Source organism: Lithobates pipiens, unplaced genomic scaffold (assembly GCF_037356315.1).
Source record: "Lithobates pipiens isolate NorthernLeopardFrog02 unplaced genomic scaffold, aLitPip1_a1.2 Scaffold_16, whole genome shotgun sequence".
Taxonomy (NCBI): Eukaryota; Metazoa; Chordata; class Amphibia; order Anura; family Ranidae; genus Lithobates; species Lithobates pipiens.
Window position 1 is genome coordinate 139201313 of NW_027507748.1, and position 20909 is coordinate 139222221.

A 20909-nucleotide genomic window follows, 5' to 3' on the forward strand; every position below is an offset into this window, starting at 1 on the left:
CACACGCTCGTGGAATGGCGCCAAATGTCGCTACTTAAAAATCCCCACAGGCGACGCTTTAAATTTTTTTTTACTGGTTACATGTTTTGAGTTACAGAGGAGGTCTAGAGCCAAAATTATTGCTCTCGATCTAGCGTTCGCAGCGATACCTCACATGTGTGGTTTGAACACCGTTTTCATATATGGGCGGGACTTACGTATGCGTTTGCTTCTGCATGCGAGCACATGGGGACAGGGGCGCTTTACATTTTTTTTACTTTTTTATTGTTCATTTTACTTTATTTATTTTAGTTTGACATTTTTTTCCCCAAAAATAAATTTTTTGATCACTTTTATTCCTATTACAATTCAAAGTGATTTTAAAAGACTTTTTTTCCTTGGGAAATTACACTTTGTGCAGGGACAGTGCTAAGCACGGGAAACATGCGCCCCTTCACAGGCATACTATAGACACCCCCCAGGTACGAAATTTAAAGGAATATTACACTTTTATTGTTTCACTTTAAACATTATTAAAATCACTGCTCCTGAAAAAACTGCAGTTTTTAAAACTTTTTTTTGCATTGATCCATGTCCCCTAGGGCAGGACCCAGGTCCCTAAACACTTTTTAGGACAGTAACTTGCATATTAGCCTTTAAAATTAGCACTTTAGATTTCTCCCATAGACTTGTACTGGGTGTTCCGGCTTTTCGAATTTGCCGCAAACAGCCCAAATTGTTCACTGTTCGCTGAACAGGCGAACAGGCAATGTTCGAGTCAAACATGAGTTCGACTCGAACCTGAAGCTCATCCCTACTCTGCTCCATCTTTTCCCTTTTTGACTAAAAATAATACGCCATAAGCTTCTGAAGATGCATCTGTTGAATAAACGCAACATGTAGAGCTGAGCTATATTATGACACGCGCCCTTTCCCATTTCCTTCAAGTATTGGAGAGTGACCAGATTGGTATCTCACCTCTCGGAAATTATTGTATATGTATATAGGTGGTGTGTTTGTGCTTAAAGGCATTTTTTTGCATAGCCGATCAATTTTAATGCAATTGTTTTGTAAGTTTTTGTCATAAATTTTATTTTTCAGTATATACCTACAAAGTCCATCATCCACAAACCTATTTTTTAACACTTTAATCTATCGGGACGTGGCACTATATACATAAATTCCATATCCACAGTACCACTCTGATGATACGATTTTTAATCAATCTAACGTAATAACATCTAAAGGCTTTCAAAGCTTCACCAAGTGACAAAATGTATGCTTTGTCGCTGTTGCACAAGCGTGCAAAATTTCAAAGCGTGTTTGGTATCTATTTACTCGGCCTAACATCATCTTTTATATTCTACCAAAAAATTGGGTTATAAATTGAGTTTTTTGTTTTTTTTTGCAATAAAATTCAAAAGACTGTATTTTGGCCAAAAAAAATTGTGTTCGAATAAAAGCTACGCAAATACCATGAGCCATAAAAAATTGCAAACCCCACCATTTTATTCTTTAGGGCCTCTGCTTAAAAAAATATATATATATAATGTTTTGGGGTTCTAACTAATTTTCTAGCAAAAAATACAGATTTTTACATGTAAACAAAAGTCCAGGAAAAAGGCTGGGGGGGTCAAGAGGCTAAACACAGGAGTTCGCACTGTGGAGTTAATTAAATAAAAGCAGATCAATCCGCCTTCCTTTTCCTCGTAAAGCCACTCCTACTGTTTTAATTTCTTCAGCTGAGTATAGATTTAATATACAAATGTTTGTGTTTCCTCGTAAAGCCACGCCTACTGTTTTATGTACTCAATTTTCAGGTTGCGCAAGTTTCTTTTTTTTTTCAGCAAATCTAACCAGCTCATAGTGTATGTGTCTGCCCTGCATAGCAAAAGGTGGCTTGGCTAAGGTAAGGCAAACATCAACTCCGATCATACACAAATATCAAATAATTTGTCTCTGTGTGTAAGTGTTACATGTGTACATATATATAACGTGTTTGTGTGTATGCTTATTGTGAGCAGGAGGTGGGTAGTGGACATAATGCTCACTGGGATGTGCAACCTTTGCAGGCGCAGATACTAATGCAATAATATAGTGGTGCGTTTATTTGTGCTATTTATAGGCTATATGCAGGGGCTGTACTGTGCCCTGAACATAAACAGTACACAGTAGCAGTCCTAACTAACAGGCAGTCCAAGCCTACCGCTTGTCAGCCGCCACAAACGCATTGCAGCTTTCACCAACCTAGGGTCAATTCACACTAGATGCAGTTACCTGCGTTTATCAACACACACGTGTTGCGTTCCACAGCGGTGCGATATTATGCAGCATGTTTGCACTGCACAGCATGCTGTGCAGTTATATGAATGAAGTGTCACAGTATACACTTCAAATAAAGTTTGTTTTATAATTAAAAAAATCCTATGTGATGCGATAAAACATGAATCGCACTGCCCCCACCGCACTGCTCTTCAGCTCAAATCGCTGCAAAAAGGTGTGTACGAGCCCTCACCTCTAACAGACATGACCTGAGTGTGTGTATGCGTATATATATATATACACTAGATTGCCAAAAGTATTGGTACACCTGCCTTTACACGCACATTGAACTTTAATGGCATCCCAGTTTTGGTCCGTAGGGTTCAATATTGAGTTGGCACCCCCTTTGCAGCTATGACAGCTTCAACTCTTCTAGGAAGACTGTCCACAAGGTTTAGGAGTGTGTCTATGGGAATTTTTGATCATTCTTCCAGAAGCACATTTGTGAGGTCAGGCACTGATGTTGATGGGAAGACCTGGCTCGCGGTCTCCTCTCTGATTCATCCCAAAGGTGTTCTATCGGGTGGAGGTCAGGCAAGTTCCTCCACGTCTTTATGGACCTTTCTTTGTTCATTGGTGTGCAGTCATGTTGGAACAGGAAGGGCCATCCTCAAAGTTGGGGGCATGAAAACGTCTAAAATGTTTTGGCATGCTGACGCTTTAAGAGTTCCCTTCAGTAGAACTAAGGGGCCAAGCCCAACCCTTGAAAAACAACCCCTCCCCCTCCCTCCACCAAATGATTTGGACCAGTGCACAAAGCAAGGCCCATAAAGACATGTATGAGCTATTTTAGGGTGGAGGAACTTTACTGACCTGCACAAAGTGGCCTGACCTCAACCCCATAGAACACCTTTGGGATAAACTCGAGCGGAGACTGCAAGCCAGGCCTTCTCATCCAACATCAGTGCCTGACCTCACAAATGCACTTATGGAAAAATGGTCAAACATTCCCATAGACAATCTTAAACCTTGTGGACAGCCTTTCCAGAAGAGTTGAAGCTAATACAGCTGCAAACGGTGAGCCAACTCAGTATTGAACCCTACGGACTAAGACTGGGATGCAATTAAAGTTCATGTGTGTGTGTAAAGGCAAGTGTACCAATACTTTTGATAATATAGTGTATCTAGCTATCTATATTGTGTATAAATATATCCATATTGTATCCATATATGCAGTGTATATGTGTATTTTACTGTATATAGTTAGTGTAAAAGGTATGTATTTATATCTAGTATAGATAAGCAAATCTCCGAACAATTAGAAAAATTGAGATCCCTAAATGTAAATGCATAAACCCTATTGAAGTCTCTGGAGATTAATCCTCCTCCTCCTCCCCCCCCCCCCCCCCCCTTTTTTTTTTTTTTTTCCCAAGGCTGTTTTGTCAAAGGGGCTTGCATAGCTGAAGTCAGCGGGGAGTCAGCAGCGCCCTGCACCTGCGGAGTTCTGCGGTGTGATGCAATAGGGTGGCTGCCCCCTAGAGGACAGCCTCCCTTCTCCCTAGTATGCTGCAGAACATGATTGCCAGTATCTTGTCCTTCTTGGTCACCCCCCTCTCTCTAGGCTCACGTTACTCCCTTCCTCAACCTGGGAACCAATATCTGAGCCTTCCAATCACTGCGCATCCTCCAGCAGCATGTGGTCAAACAGTTCTCTGGACTCCTCTGTGCATGATGGTGGGGCTATGGAAGGAGTGACTGACGACAAGGAGCTAATGGAATAGGCTGCTTTGGCAGCTGCAATGGAAGGCATACTACTCTGAGCCTGAGTGACGGAGGATGAGGACGGCTTTCTTATTCACTCCACCAACTCTTCTGCATGTTCTGGCTCAAGAACACGGCCAGCAGCAGAAAAAAAAAAGGACAAGCGTACCCCACGTCCACCTGCAGTGGATGCACCATGTCCATGACCAGCACTGCTAACTGTAGACACAGAGGCTGCTTGCCCTCTTTTAGTGCCTGTGAGCATCTGCCTTTCCTTGGTGGCCTTCCGGACATAATTTATATTTTGTTTGGCAACACTACGCTACACTGTATTAGATACTGCGTACACCAACTGTACTACGGATGCACTGTATTTAATACTGTGTACACCACCAGAAGTGTAGTAGAAACTGTACACCTTGTATTAGATACTGTGTACACCGCCTGCACTGTATTAGAAACAGTACACCACGGAATGCACTGTAGATATAGGCTACACTGTATGCAGAGTGTGTGTAAATATATTAGGGCTGTTACTGATTAAAATTTTTGTGTTTGAGTAATCAATTTTTTTTTTTTTTTTTTTTATTCATTAACCACTTAAGCCCCGCACCATTTTGCAGCTAAAGGACCAAGCACCTTTTTGCGATTTGGCACTGCGTCGCTTTAACTGACAATTGCTTGGTCGTGTGACGTGGCTCCCAAACAAAACGGGCGTCCTTTTTTTCCCACAAATAGAGCTTTCTTTTTGTGGTATTTGATCACCTCTGCGGTTTTTATTTTTTGCGCTATAAACAAAAATAGAGCAACTATTTTGATTAAAATGCAATATTTTTTCCTTTTTGCTATAATAAATATCCCCCAAAAATATATAAAAAAAACTTTTTTTCCCCCCCTCAGTTTAGGCCAATACGTATTCTTCTACATATTTTTGGTAAAAAAAATTGCAATAAGCGTTTATTGATCGGTTTGTGCAAACGTTATAGCGTCTACAAAATAGGGGATAGTTTTATGACATTTTTATTATTATTTTTTTTTTTTTTTTTTTTTTACTAGTAATGGCGGCGATCAGCAATTATTATTGTGACTGCGACATTATGGCGGATACATCGGACAATTTTGACACATTTTTGGAACCATTGGCATTAATAGAGCGATCAGTGAGATTAAAAAATGGCAGTGAAGGGGTTAACCACTAGTGTGTGTGTGTGTGTGTGTGTGTGTGTGTGTGTGTGTGTGTGTGTGTGGCACAAGGAGAGGTTTGTTTACACTTGCCGATCGCGGAACACCGGAGGCGATCGGATGCGCGGGTCCCGCGGCCACGATCATGGAGCTCAGGACCCGGTTAATTTCCACAATCCATGACTTAACTTCACAATTCACACAAATACATTTTTAAATTCAAACTGTAGCACCGACATAAGTCATTTTATTTTATTTTTTACCACAGTAGTGTGACAATCCCTCCACCTCCGGTCTAACTAATCACTCTCACCACATGGCATGGACCCCTGTGCAAACAGGTGGTCATGCCAGTGGGTATCAAAAGGGTTAATACGGACTATAAACTTCTCTCACGTCTCCTTAGATCTCAGCAAGGACGCCAGGTCATGGGTAGAAAGAAAAGATCTAAGTGCTTTTTTTAATCGATCAAAAAAAATTAACAATTCATCGAGGCATTAATCTTTAAATTTCCACAGTGTATGTGTGTGGATAGATAGATAGATAGATAGAGATTCACCAGCCGCTTAACCCCCACCCCCCCTTGTCAGTTGCTGGAGAGAGGAGAATGACACTTATACCTCGGCCAATGCACTCTGCTCAACCATTCCCTTTGGAGGCAGAGCCTGATGGCTGCTGCAGGAATTTCTTGGACTGTGATTGGACAGGGACGGGGAGGGGACCAGCTAGTCGACCGTACACATGGACACAAACACCAATAATAGATTGTAACAGAGGATGAAGCATGGAGGGTAAGTCAGAAATATATAATGTGTGCTGCTGACTGTGCCTCCTGTGCTGCATGTACATTTCTACATTTTAGTGGGACTTTATTTATCTCCTTCTTCTTGGATGGGACACCCATTGTGAAAATGGATGAATCTGTGGATGCAAATGAGTTACATTTTGGAGAGCCCACTGCCAGCCTCTTCACTATGTAACTCTCATCCATTTTCACAATGCAACTCCTTTACCTTCATCCACGCCCAGCATCTACTCCATCCCTTCAGTCTCCACAATGCAGGCATTCCCCACCCACGCCGAGCACCATCCATCCCTCCAGTCTCTACAACACACAGAAGGTTGGGGGTCAGGTCCCGGGGGCCCAGGCATAAAGCTATGTAAGGGGCCCCAACATTTCTGATTGCTGCCCTGATTATGTATTGCACACTCCTGAGCCCTGCACTCTGTTTTATGCACTCCTGATGTTTCCTGGATGGTCACACGATGCTACAGAAAGTTACAAGTGGCCTATCTTTATTGGTGGATCACTTTCTCTAACCTCTGGTCACCTCTTTGTCCCACATCCATGACAGTTCACACTTCCTTGTAAACTTACAGCCTTATAAATGGAACCCACCTACCTATGGTTATCGTTAGATGTATAAACATCAATTCCCCATGAGATAGGCCTGCGGGAGGTTAACAACTACTTATTCATCAATACACATCTCAATGACAAACAAGCTAACTTCATTTTACAAACTACACCGTTTTACTTAAAGTGGTTGTAAACCCTTACAAACCACTTTGACCTACAGGTAAGCCTAGATTAAGGCTTACCTGTAGGTCCAAGAAATATCTCCTAAACCTACGCGGTTTAGGAGATATTTACAAAAAGACAGTCGCCGCTGTCTACGGCGCATGCAGGCGCACTGAGTGTGCCGCTGCTAATGGTGATATGCAGTTAGTGGGCACTTAAACACCCCTCCTGCCCAGACCAATTTTCAGCTTTCGGTGCTCTCACACTTTGAATGACAATTACTCAGTCATGCAACACTGTACCCAAATGAATTTTTTGTCCTTTTTTCCCACAAATAGAGCTTTCTTTTGGTGGTATTTGATCACCTTGGGGATTTTTATTTTTTGCGCTATAAATGAAAAAAGACCGAAAATTTTGAAAAAAAAACGTGTTTTTCTTTGTTTCTGTGATAAAATTATGCAAATGATTAATTTTTCTTCATACATGTTGGCCACAATTTATACTGCTACATATCTTTGATAAAAATAACCCAAATTAGTGGATATTATTTGGTCTTTGTGAAAGTTAGAGAGTCTACAAACTGTGGTGCGAATCATACAAAATTGATCACACCTGATGTACTGGTGGCCTATCTCATTTCTTGTGACCCGAACAAGCCAGGAAAGTACAAATAACCCCTTTTTTGAAAGTATACATTCCAATGTATTTAGTAAGAGGCATGGTGAGCTTTTTGATGTTGTCATTTTTTCCCACAATTCTTTCCAAAATTAAGATATTTTTTCCATAAAATTGTCATTGCAATAGGTTATTTCTCTCATAATGCATGTGTATACCACAAATGACACCCCAAAATGAATTCTGCTACTCCTCCTGAGTATTATGATACCACATGTGTGGGACTTTTTCACAGCCTGGCCACTTAGAGAGGCCCAACATGCAGGAAGCACCATCACGTGTTCTAGGAGCAAAAATTACACATCTAACTTGTTGACTACCTACTACACTTTTGAAGGCCCTGGAGCACCAGAACAATGACACATGGCACTGATGACAGATGACACTAATACGTTGTATTCACTGCTCCAAAAGCGCTGCAAAGAAGCTGCTTGCAGGACTTTTTTTGACGCCCTGCCAGCGCAGCGCCTCAGTGTGAAAGCACTCGGGCTTTTACATTGGGATTTCAGTTGTGGCTTCTTTCAAGTGCTTTACAGGTGCTTTTTTAACGTTAAAGTGCCTAAAAAAAAAAAAAAAAAGCAGGAAAAAAGCCCCAGTGTGAAAGGGGTCTAAACCATGTTCCTCCCATGAACTTCAGCTGACCAATCAGAATCTTTCTGAATGATCCAAGAAGCGCAGCACAGTGCAGAAGGAGAAGAGCAGGGATTTCAGTTCCCCAGACCACTGGACCTGCTCCATGGCCGTGGGCATTGACAATTTATATTTTTTCTGTAAAGGTGAACCCTTTAATCTACACCCATATGGTTGTTTCCACTTTCTACTGACCACAGCACACCACCAGGTATGGCTCTCTGTCATCAGCCACAGTCACTCATGATATGGCTTATTTATGACACTTCTCTCTCTGGGCAGGGGATTGTGTGGATGGAGAACTTTTTCTCTCAAATTGGGCTTCCCCACTGATCCCCAGAGAGGTTAAGCATAGGACATGTCTACTGGTATGAGAAGCTTTGACAGCATGCAGCATTAAAATTGTGGAATGGCTGCTTTTAGAATGTTCTGGGTAAGGGCAGTAAAACACGCATATCTGTATCTCTAGAACAAAACAAGCAAAAATGTACCCAGAAGAGAACGGAGCTTTAACTATATTATCGGGGGTTCCCTCACAAAGTCACAGAACCGTACCAATATATGATGAGTCAGCACACCAGAAAGTTATAGTTCAGTTATTTTATATCATCTCAGTTTTAGCATGAAATAGTTGGTATAAGGCGTGCTTTATACTGACCATGCTAGGCATCAGAGCACATCCATCCCAGAATGGTCAGTTTTTTGTCTGTGCTGGGAGAACAGCATACCTGTCCTTCAATGATCAGACTTGTGCTGAGCTGCCCCCCTGCATAGCCATTTACTGGGAAGACCAGTGTGCTGCTTTTTCTCCACCCTCAGCTAACCAAGCCCCTTATGCAGCTAAGAACAGAGGTTAGGTGACCACTTATAAATCTCTTTTTTTTTTTTTTTTTTTTTTTTTTTTTATATTCATACACCAATGTTATGCCTTCCATTACTATTTTAAACTGGGTTGTTTTACAATGTGAGGGTTTACATGTACTTTAAGTCAAAATATGTGTTACTTTTTCAGATTCTAATTAGAGTCCTTATTCTGCGACTATGGCGAAGGATCTGGTTTACCTGGTGACTGGGGGTTCTGGGTTCATTGGTGAACATATTGTAAAATTTCTGCACAAAGAAGAATACGTGAAGGAAGTGAAGATTTTTAATATGAATAAAGGTGGATTTATTGACGATTTAAAAGGAGGTATTGTTCTTCTTCTTATTATTATTATTTATTCTTTCACCTGGGTGTGAACTTTACCAACTCTCAAATTGTTCCTCTGTGGAGTTGCTTTTTAAGCTGCCCATAGAAAATCCTTTTTTTTTTTCCCTTCCGCCAGCGGGCCCATATGATAAAAAGCAAATAGATTCCCCTATCTACACAAGCGAGGTGAATGGAAGACTCCTCCCCACTGTGCCATTGTATCCTAACTGCAGGACTACTCCAATTTGTACTTGTTGAGCAATAAAGGTTTTCTAGCATTGTTTGACAGAAGTTGATCGTTGGACATCTGCCAAGAAAGAATGGTCATAGATGGATCGAAATTTGTCTGGTCCCTGCTAACTCAGTCAAATTTCAATCCATCTATAGTCCGCTTTAGAGACAGCTGAGTGCTGGTTTGCAGTTGTCACTCACATGTACTGTATATTTAAAAAGCATGAGCAAGTCTACCCTTTATCAGTGAGGATACATCATGATAGCTGAGGACTGCATTCCATATGTAACGTTAATACATTTTGTTCATGCCTGAAATATAATATATTTGTGCATGAACTTCATGAACGAAGTCCCACATACCTAGAACTATAGCCAGCCAATTTAAAGCCAAAGTTCCATACTGTTGCGTAGAAGCCATTTTAGTCTTGCGGGTAAAAGAGAGAGGAGATCCCACAGAGAGCATTTTTACAGGGACACTATAAATCAATGAGCAAAGTGTTTATCCACAGTTCTACGTAATACTATAGCATACACCTAGCATTTTTAGAGCTACCCCCTTAGGGGTCGCTTGGTAATTTTGGTTCTCTGTTCTGCACCTTGACTTCAAGAACGACTTCAGCCCTTCTGGTACACCTGGTTGAATGAAAGTTACTGCAAGAACCTATAAGAAGATGAGCATAGTTCCCTTTAACTTGGTTGTGAATTGGTACCAGGAAATAAACACAAGACCACTTAGTGGTAAAGGAATTCATTGTAGGTTCAGGCACAGTCTGCTACACTGTATAATCACAATGCCAAGATAACTTGGAATAGAGCTCTGTACCACTAAACTGGAATTCAGTAATCAGTGCATATAAGCTTTATCTGCAAAGTAAATAATAGTACTATAACTAGTTTAGAGTGCACACTAGGAAAAATGCTGGGATATATGTAGAGGTGGCAGCCCTAGATGTCACTGCTACCCTTAACAGTCGGGAGAGCAGTCCATCTAGTAGGGGTGGTGGCGGTAATGCAGGACATCATAGAAAGTTGGTGGTAATGGGGGATTTTAATGAGAAGAACTGATAGAATAATTTGTCACCCGGTCTACCTAAACCAATTGGTTTGCGATCTACCTGATGCCAGGGTTCGGCATGTAGTGGACAGAGTTGATGATAAATTACTGTGAAGGGCTGGGCATGACCCAGCTGTCTTGGTCCATGTTGGAACCAATGACAGAATACATGGAAGATTGAGGAGCTGTTTGAATCAAGTTGAAGGGAAGGACATCCAAGGTTTATATTCTCTGAAATATTGCCTGTGCACAACACAGGAAAGTCAGATTAGAGAACGGGACAATTTTGGCAAAAGACCTGGTGTAAGAAGGAAGGATTTGGGTTTCTAGAGCACTGGGCTGACTTTTTACTGAGCTACAGGGTAAGGGGGTCTTCTGTACTGGGAGAAAGGTTTTGGGAAGGCTGGAGAAGTATTTAAACCAGGATTCATGGGGGAGATAGAAGTAGACCATAATAGGCGGACAAGTTCGTAAGGGGTCAGATGCTAATGGTGGGTGAATGGGGGAAGGTTATTGCAGGCGATGAGGTGTTTGCCATGTTACACACACCTATATTATATTATTATTTGGCACCTATAGTACTATCTGTACTACTAAAAAAGATATGTAAAACACAAGTGCAAAATGTGACAATGAATGCAAGAGTTTGTTCACCAATGTCAGGCTTTGGTGCATGAAAACAACTATGATTTTATTTTATTTTTTTTAAAGTGGGGGGGGGGGGTTATTTATATGCTACAGTACACAGTAGAAGATTTTAAAAAAAAAACTATGTATATAAGATAATAGCCTCAAACAAGAAAGAATCCAATTAGAGAAATATGGGTTTTACACCCCAATAAAGTAGAATATATTAAAGATGTTGGATGGTTTCTAGGGACAGATCAACAAATCCACATCCCTGATAGACTATAAAAAGAGGGGTGTGAGAGAAAATATCTCCCTCAGAAAATGATGGGATTTTAGTGAATGTGTTTATACTGTCAGGCTGAGGAAAGCACAACCACAAATAATCTAAAAATTATTATTTATTAGAAAAAAACACAAGTATAAAATATACAGTACAGTAATATCATAGGTCACACCAAGTTTGACCAAAGAAGATACTTGGTGCACATGACATGAAAAAGATGCTTTAAATATGCAGAGAAGTCAACGCGTCTCACAAACTGCTTCTTCAAGGCGGCTCAGTATGCATCAAATTCGTGGCATAAATATATATTTCTAGGCAACTGCAACCACAAAGAGGGACAAAGATAGCCCTATAGCAATAAACGGTGGTCAGATACACTGAGTGGGTCTGTTGGACATCGGACCGTGTGATGTCATGTAATCATCAGACCAAATCCATGCGTGCAACTATTAGGGCATGGGTAGCAGTGACCAAGATGGGTAGCGCCTCTGAGATTTCTCCTCACACACCACTTTGGAAGAATCCTAAATTAATACACTTCTGTGAGTACCCCGATCCAATCATTTGGACTAAATTTGGTATTAAGATGCTGAAAGACAGTGGGTGGTGGGAAACTTCTGCAGTTCGACGCCCTGAAAAATAAGTTTCATCTTCCCAACACTCACTTGTTCCGTTATCTTCAGCTCAGACACGCATATATTGCCCAATTTGGAGATATTGGTATTACCCTGAAAATAAGTGATTTGGAGTCTGCTGAGGGAGGACACATTGGACAAGGCCCTGTCTACAATATATAAACAAATGTTCAGTAAGGCCGCGTACACACGCGGGGACTGTTCGCTCAACTTTGTTTGTCAAACAGTTTCAGCGGACAGTCCGCTCAAACTTAGCATGGACGGACTTGCCCACACACGATGAACGAACAGTCCGCTGAAACCGTGCGCGATGACGTGAACGGCACGTACGACGGGACTAGAAAACGACGTCCTATACACTGCAATGCAACCTTCGGCGTGTAAATCCTTTCTGAGCATGCGCGGAACTTAGTTTGACGAACAAGCCTACACACGAGGAGACTGTTCGCTGAAACAAAGTTTCAGCGGACAGTTTTTCGGAAATTCCGAAAAACTTTGTTCAGCAGACTGTTCGCTGAAACTGTCCGCTGAAACACTGTTCAGCGGACAAAGTTGAGCGAACAGTCCCCGCGTGTGTACGCGGCCTAAGGGAGGAGATCTCCTTGCAAAGTGTAGGGCGGTGTGGGGGCGAGGTGTTCCCCCCAGATGGACGGGGATGACTGGGATGATTGGTCTCTGCTAGGGACCAACTCATCCAATTTAAATTCTTGCACCGTATATATCTTACTCCTGCTAGATTGACTAAATAGTTCCCTGCCTAATCACCTGGTTGCTGGTCCTGCGGTTCCCTCACTGCAGATTTCATGCATATCTTTTGGAATGGCTCGAGTATCCAAGCTTTTTGGAGGGGGGGGGGGTCACGGATTGTATTGCAGAAGTAAGGCTTCATGCACACGAGACGCAGATGCAAACGCTGCTGGACACATGTTGAAACCGGCGTTTAGAAACGCGCGTTTTGCCGCGATTTTTACCGCGATTTAGCGGCGTTTTACCGCGTTTTACCGCGTTTGCGTCTAGAAGCGTTTAGTTAAGCTAACATCATAGACCCTCCCCAGCTCAAAAAAACTGTATTATTAACTATTTCAGCAATTTTGTGAGACCAGAGTGAGTAGCAGCAGCTGTGAGAGCTGCAGTGTACTTGTATTTAGCGTGTCACTTGCCACGGCACCTGCCACAAGTTGTGGATTGTCCACTTGCCACGTCATCTGCCACAAGTTGTGGATTGTCCAACTGCCACGTCACCTGCCACAAGTTGTGGATTGTCCACTTGCCACGTGACTTGCCACATCACCTGCCACGTCACTTGCTACGTCACCTGCCACAAGTTTTGGATTGTCCACTTGCCACATCACTTGCCACGTCACTTGCCACAAGTTGGGGATTGTCCACTTGCCACATCACCTGCCACGTCACCTGCCACAAGTTGTGGATTGTCCACTTGCCACGTCACTTGCCACATCACCTGCCACGTCACTTGCCACGAGATGTGGATTGTCCACTTTCCACGTCATCTGCCATGCCACCTGCCACAAGCTGTGGATTGTCCACTTGCCACGTCACCAGCCACATCACCTGCCACAAGTTGTGGATTGTCCACTTGCCACGTCACTTGCCACATCACCTGCCACGTCACTTGCCACATCACCTGCCACAAGTTGTGGATTGTCCACTTGCCACGTCACCTGCCACGTCACCTGCCACAAGTTGTGGATTGTCCACTTGCCACGTCACCTGCCACGTCACCTGCCACAAGTTGTGGATTGTCCACTTGCCACGTCACTTGCCACGTCACCTGCCACGTCACCTGCCACAAGTTGTGGACTGTCCACTTGCCACGTCACCTGCCACGTCACCTGCCACAAGTTGTGGATTGTCCACTTGCCACGTCACTTGCCACATCACCTGCCACAAGTTGTGGATTGTCCACTTGCCACGTCACTTGCCACATCACCTGCCACGTCACTTGCCACAAGATGTGGATTGTCCACTTTCCATGTCACCTGCCATGCCACCTGCCACAAGTTGTGGATTGTCCACTTGCCACGTCACCAGCCACATCACCTGCCACAAGTTGTGGATTTCCACTTGCCACGTGACTTGCCACATCACCTGCCACATCACTTGCCACGTCATCTGCCATGCCACCTACCACAAGCTGCGGATTGTCCACTTGCCACGTCACTTGCCACATCACCTGCCACAAGTTGTGGATTGTCCACTTGCCACGTCACTTGCCACGTCACCTGCCACAAGTTGTGGATTGTCCACTTGCCACGTCACCTGCCACGTCACCTGCCACAAGTTGTGGATTGTCCACTTGCCACGTCACCTGCCACGTCACCTGCCACAAGTTGTGGACTGTCCACTTGCCACATCACTTGCCACCTGCCATGTCACTTGCCACAAGCTGTGGATTGTCCACTTGCCACGTCACTTGCCACGCCACCTGCCACGTCACTTGCCACGTCACCTGCCACAAGTTTTGGATTGTCCACTTGCCACGTCACTTGCCACGTCTGCTGCCACGTCACTTGCCACAAGATGTGGATTGCCCACTTGTCACATCACCTGCCACATCACTTGCCACGTCACCTGCCACAAGTTGTGGACTGTCCACTTGCCACGTCACTTGCCACATCACCTGCCACGTCACTTGCCACATCACCTGCCACAAGTTGTGGATTGTCTACTTGCCACGTCACTTGCCACATCACCTGCCACGTCACTTGCCACAAGATGTGGATTGTCCACTTTCCACGTCATCTGCCATGCCACCTGCCACAAGCTGCGGATTGTCCACTTGCCACGTCACTTGCCACATCACCTGCCACAAGTTGTGGATTGTCCACTTGCCACGTCACTTGCCACATCACCTGCCACGTCACTTGCCACATCACCTGCCACAAGTTGTGGATTGTCTACTTGCCACGTCACTTGCCACATCACCTGCCACGTCACTTGCCACAAGATGTGGATTGTCCACTTTCCACGTCACCTGCCATGCCACCTGCCACAAGTTGTGGATTGTCCACTTGCCACACCACTTTCCACGTCACCTGCCACAAGATGTGGATTGCCCACTTGCCACGTCACCAGCCACATCACCTGCCACAAGTTGTGGATTGTCCACTTGCCACCTCACTTTCCACGTCACCTGCCACAAGTTGTGCATTGTCCACTTGCCACGTCCCTTGCCACGTCCCCTGCCACGTCACCTGCCACAAGTGGATTGTCCACTTGCCACATCACTTGCCACATCACCTGCCACAAGCTGTGGATTGTCCACTTGCCACGTCACCAGCCACATCACCTGCCACAAGTTGTGGATTGTCCACTTGCCACGTCACTTGCCACATCACCTGCCACGTCACTTGCCACGAGATGTGGATTGTCCACTTTCCACGTCATCTGCCATGCCACCTGCCACAAGCTGCGGATTGTCCACTTGCCACGTCACTTGCCACATCACCTGCCACAAGTTGTGGATTGTCCACTTGCCACGTCACTTGCCACATCACCTGCCACGTCACTTGCCACATCACCTGCCACAAGTTGTGGATTGTCTACTTGCCACGTCACTTGCCACATCACCTGCCACGTCACTTGCCACAAGATGTGGATTGTCCACTTTCCACGTCACCTGCCATGCCACCTGCCACAAGTTGTGGATTGTCCACTTGCCACGTCACCAGCCACATCACCTGCCACAAGTTGTGGATTGTCCACTTGCCACACCACTTTCCACGTCACCTGCCATGTCACCTGCCACAAGATGTGGATTGTCCACTTGCCACGTCACCAGCCACATCACCTGCCACAAGTTGTGGATTGTCCACTTGCCACCTCACTTTCCACGTCACCTGCCACGTCACCTGCCACAAGTTGTGGATTGTCCACTTGCCACGTCCCTTGCCACGTCCCCTGCCACGTCACCTGCCACAAGTGGATTGTCCACTTGCCACATCACTTGCCACATCACCTGCCACAAGCTGTGGATTGTCCACTTGCCACGTCACCAGCCACATCACCTGCCACAAGTTGTGGATTGTCCACTTGCCACGTCACTTGCCACGTCACTTGCCACATCACCTGCCACAAGTTGTGGATTGTCTACTTGCCACGTCACTTGCCATATCACCTGCCACGTCACTTGCCACGAGATGTGGATTGTCCACTTTCCACGTCATCTGCCATGCCACCTGCCACAAGCTGCGGATTGTCCACTTGCCACGTCACTTGCCACATCACCTGCCACAAGTTGTGGATTGTCCACTTGCCACGTCACTTGCCACATCACCTGCCATGTCACTTGCCACATCACCTGCCACAAGTTGTGGATTGTCTACTTGCCACGTCACTTGCCACATCACCTGCCACGTCACTTGCCACAAGATGTGGATTGTCCACTTGCCACGTCACCAGCCACATCACCTGCCACTAGTTGTGGATTGTCCACTTGCCACCTCACTTTCCACGTCACCTGCCACGTCACCTGCCACAAGATGTGGATTGTCCACTTGCCACGTCACTTGCCACATCACCTGCCACGTCACTTGCCACAAGATGTGGATTGTCCACTTTCCACGTCACCTGCCATGCCACCTGTCACAAGTTGTGGATTGTCCACTTGCCACGTCACCAGCCACATCACCTGCCACAAGTTGTGGATTCTCCACTTGCCACATCACTTTCCACGTCACCTGCCACGTCACCTGCCACAAGTTGTGGATTGTCCACTTGCCACGTCCCTTGCCACGTCCCCTGCCACGTCACCTGCCATAAGTGGATTGTCCACTTGCCACATCCCTTGCCACATCACCTGCCACAAGTTGTGGATTGTCCACTTGCCACGTCACCTGACACAAGTTGTGGATTGTCCACTTGCCACGTCCCCTGCCACAAGTGGATTGTCCACTTGCCACGTCACTTGCCACGTCCCCTGCCACAAGTGGATTGTCCACTTGCCACGTCACTTGCCACGTCACCTGCCACAAGTTATGGATTGTCCACTTGCCACGTCACATGCCAGTCACCTGCCACAAGTTGTTGATTTTCCACTTGCCACGTCACCTGCCAGGTCACTTGCCGCGTCACCTGCCAGGTCACTTGCCACGTCACCTGCCACAAGTTGTGGATTGTCCACTTTCCACGTCACTTGCCACTTCACCTGCCACGTCACTTGCCACAAGTTGTGGATTGTCCACTTGCCATATCACTTGCCACCTGCCATGTCACTTGCCACAAGTTGTGGATTGTCCACTTGCCACGTCACTTGCCACCTGCCATGTCACTTGCCACAAGTTGTGGATTGTCCACTTGCAATTGCAATTGTTTAAAATATTTTTCTAATGGTTTTTCATCATTTGCAATCATTTTTGAGATTTTTAATGTAAAAAAAAAGGTCACCTTTAAAAACGCATATAAACGCAAACGCGGCTAAACGCGGTAGCGGCGTTTTGCCACGTTTTGCGTCTGAAACGTGGAAATTTTTGCTTCTGAACGCATTTTTTTGCTTCTGGAAAAACGAGATTAAACGCAACTGCATAAAAACGGAAAAAAACGACTGTGTGCATGGACACATAGGATAACATTGAATGAGTTCAGGGGCAGTTGAAAAAACTGTCCAACTGCATCTGAACGCGCGTTTAACTGCGTCTCGTGTGCATGAGGCCTAACACCAAAGAGAGTAACGCGTACCTTACTGACGATCCTAATCTATTACGCTAGAAAAACTATAGTGTTATCATGGAAAAAGCCTAATCCTCCATCTGTATCGGCATGGAAGGGTGTGGTAAATAGAGCTGCACCTTTCTACAAGGCTACTTACATTAGCAGGGGCATACCACAGAAATTTGATAAGATGTGGGGCAGCTGGATGAATAGTGAAGCTACAGTGGCAGATTAAGTGGCGCATAGTGGAATGTACCTGCTGTGGGATTCAACATGTATATAACTATTTGACATATTGAAATGCATTATCAAAGCTCATTAGGGAAAGGTTATTATTCTGATTCTATCGCTAAGTGAGGGTCTGAAAGGAGGAGGAGAGATCAATGCTGAAGAAATGTAAATAGTTCCTTTTATGTGTGGCCCATTGGGTCTTGTGTTTACTTAAATCTAATAAATAACAAACAAAACAAAATCCCCAAAAAAATAAAAATAAATCATCAGACCAAATATGATCTTATAGCATCCGTTTGTCCATATAAACCAGTAGCAACACCGTGTTAATAGCCTCCACCACCGTCGCAGTATACCTGTGACTTGTATACCTGCATGTTTGCATGCTTGGGGACAGTGACGGATCTTGGATACCCCTGCTGGGCACCTCCACCAGACCTGTGTCTCCTGTCCTCCAAATGCACCCGCAGGCTGCAGTCTCCCCATAACCAGCCCTTAACCCCTCGATCACAAGACAAGCCACACAGATGCTGAGGGATAAACATGCAGCGCATCAACACTTTATTAAGTACCAAACACACACTTTTAACCACTTGACCACTGGGCACTTAAACACCCTTAATAACCAAACCAATTTTCAGCTTTCGGTGCTCTCACATTTTGAATGACAATTACTCAGTCATACAACACTGGACCTATATGACATTTTTGTTCTTTTTTTTCACACAAATAGAACTTTCTTTTGGTGGTATTTAATCACCGCTCGTTTTTTTTATTTTTTGTGCTATAAAAGAAAAAATACCGAAATTCTGTAAAAAAAAAATGAATTTTTCTTTGTTTCTGTTATAAAATTTAGCAGAATAGTAATTTTTTCTTCATAAATTTTGGCCAAAATTTATACTACTACATATCTTTGGTAAAAATAAGTACAAATTGGTGGATATTATTTGGTCTTTGTGAAAATTATAGAGTCCACAAGCTATGGTGCCAATATCAGAAAATTGATCACACCTGAAGTACTGACGGCCTATTTCAATTCTTGAGACCCTAACATGCCAGAAAAGTACAAATACCCCCCAAATGACCCCTTTTTGGAAAGAAGACATTCCAAGGTATTTAGTAAGAGGCATGATGAGTTTTTTGAAGTTGTAATTTTTCCCACAATTCTTTGCAAAATCAAGATTTTTTTTTACTTTTTTTTTTTCTTTTCACAAAATTGTCATATTATCAGTTTATTTCTTACACACAGCATATGCATACCACAAATTACACCCGAAAACACATTCTGCTATTACTCCCGAGTACGGCGATACCACATGTGTGAGACTTTTACACAGTGTGGCCACATACAGAGGCCCAACATGCAGGGAGCGCCATCAGGCGTTCTGGAGCACCCAGGACAATTCTGACATTTCTCTCCTACATGTAAAAATCATCATTTATTTGCTAGAAAATTACATAGAATCCCAAAACATTATATATGTTTTTTTAGCAAACACCCTAGAGAATACAATGGTGGTCGTTGCAACTTTTTATCTCGCACGGTATTTGCGCAGCAATTTTTCGAATGCTTTTTTTTGGAAAAAAAAGTTTTTTGTGCTTTAAAAAAAAAAAAACACAGTAAAGTTAGCCCAATTTTTGCATAATGTGAAAGATGACGTTACGCTGAGTAAATAGATACCTAACATGTAACTCTTCAAAATTGCACACGCTCGTGGAATGGCGGCAAACGTCGCTACTTAAAAATCCCCATAGGCGACGCTTTAATTTTTTTTTTTACTGGTTATATCAGGGGTCTCAAACTGGCGGCCCTCCAGCTGTTGCAAAACTACAAGTCCCATGAGGCTTTGCAAGGCTGACAGTTATAAGCATGGCTCCCACAGGCAGAGGCATGATGGGACTTGTAGTTTCTCAACAGCTGGAGGGCCGCCAGTTTGAGACCCCTGGGTTATATGGTTTGAGTTACAGAGGAGATCTAGGGCTAGAATTATTGCTTTTCGCTCTAATGTTCGCAGCGATACCTCACATGTGTGGTTTGAACACCGTCTTCATATGTGGGCGGGACTTACGTATGTGTTCGCTTCTGCAGGGGCGCTTTTAAAAAAACATTTTTTTTTTTTTTTATTGTTCATTTTACTTTATTTATTTTAGTTTGACATTTTTTTTTCCCCCAAAAATAAATTTTTTGATCACTTTTATTCCTATTACAAGGACAATGACAGGTCCTCTTTACAGTGAGATATGGGGTCAATAAGACCCCAAATCTCACCTCTAGGCTGGGAAGCCTGGAAAAAAAAAAAAAAAAAGATTCTGGCTTTGATCGTATTGGCGAGTCGGTAGAAGCACCGGAGGGCGGCGGGAGGGGGGGGATGTCTATGGCTGGGTATTGCAGGGTATCACTGACTATGGCTGGGTATTGCAGGGTATCTCCAAGTATGGCTGGGTATCTCCGGGTATGGCAATTTATGGCAGGGTATTGCAGAGTATTGGCTGGAATTGTACTGCAGAGTATTGGCTGGAATTGTACTGCAGAGTATTGGCTGGAATTGTACTGCAGAGTATTGGCGGGTGTTGCAGAGTATTGGCAGGGAATTGAGGGGTTAAATTTCGGTGAGCAGCGATGTGGGCACTACAGATGCAGCCCACAGCGCTGCTGACACCGATCTCTTTCCCCTCCGCTGTACCGATCGGTACAGAGAGGGGAGGGAGGAACCGGCGTCATAACATGACGACGGTTTGTTTACAAGTGTTCACTCCGTCATTTGACAGAGCGATCACGTGGTAAGCGGCCTTGATGAGCGGCCGTTTACTGTGATCCGTGATGCGCCGGGTCCTGTGTCATATGACGGCATCCCAGAGTTAAACAACCGCCCTGTAGCTGTCATTCGGCTATGGGCCGGTTGTTAAGTGGTTAAACACAGTTAGGGACACTCCCCTTAGCCTTGTCGTAGAGGGGGCAGGGGACAAGAAAG

At 44.3% G+C, this 20909-nt stretch overlaps 1 protein-coding gene across 1 annotated transcript in view; it reads left to right on the top strand.

Moving 5' to 3' along the window:
• The first annotated feature begins 1787 nt into the window (after positions 1-1787).
• LOC143982098 (3 beta-hydroxysteroid dehydrogenase type 7-like) overlaps positions 1788-20909 on the top strand; it is an 83024-nt gene continuing 63902 nt past the window's right edge. Inside the window, exons 1-2 of the mRNA XM_077480521.1 lie at positions 1788-1888; positions 9024-9200. Of these exons, the coding sequence (XP_077336647.1) occupies positions 9053-9200 (148 nt within the window). The 5' untranslated portion in view covers positions 1788-1888; positions 9024-9052. The remainder of the gene's footprint in view (positions 1889-9023; positions 9201-20909) is intronic.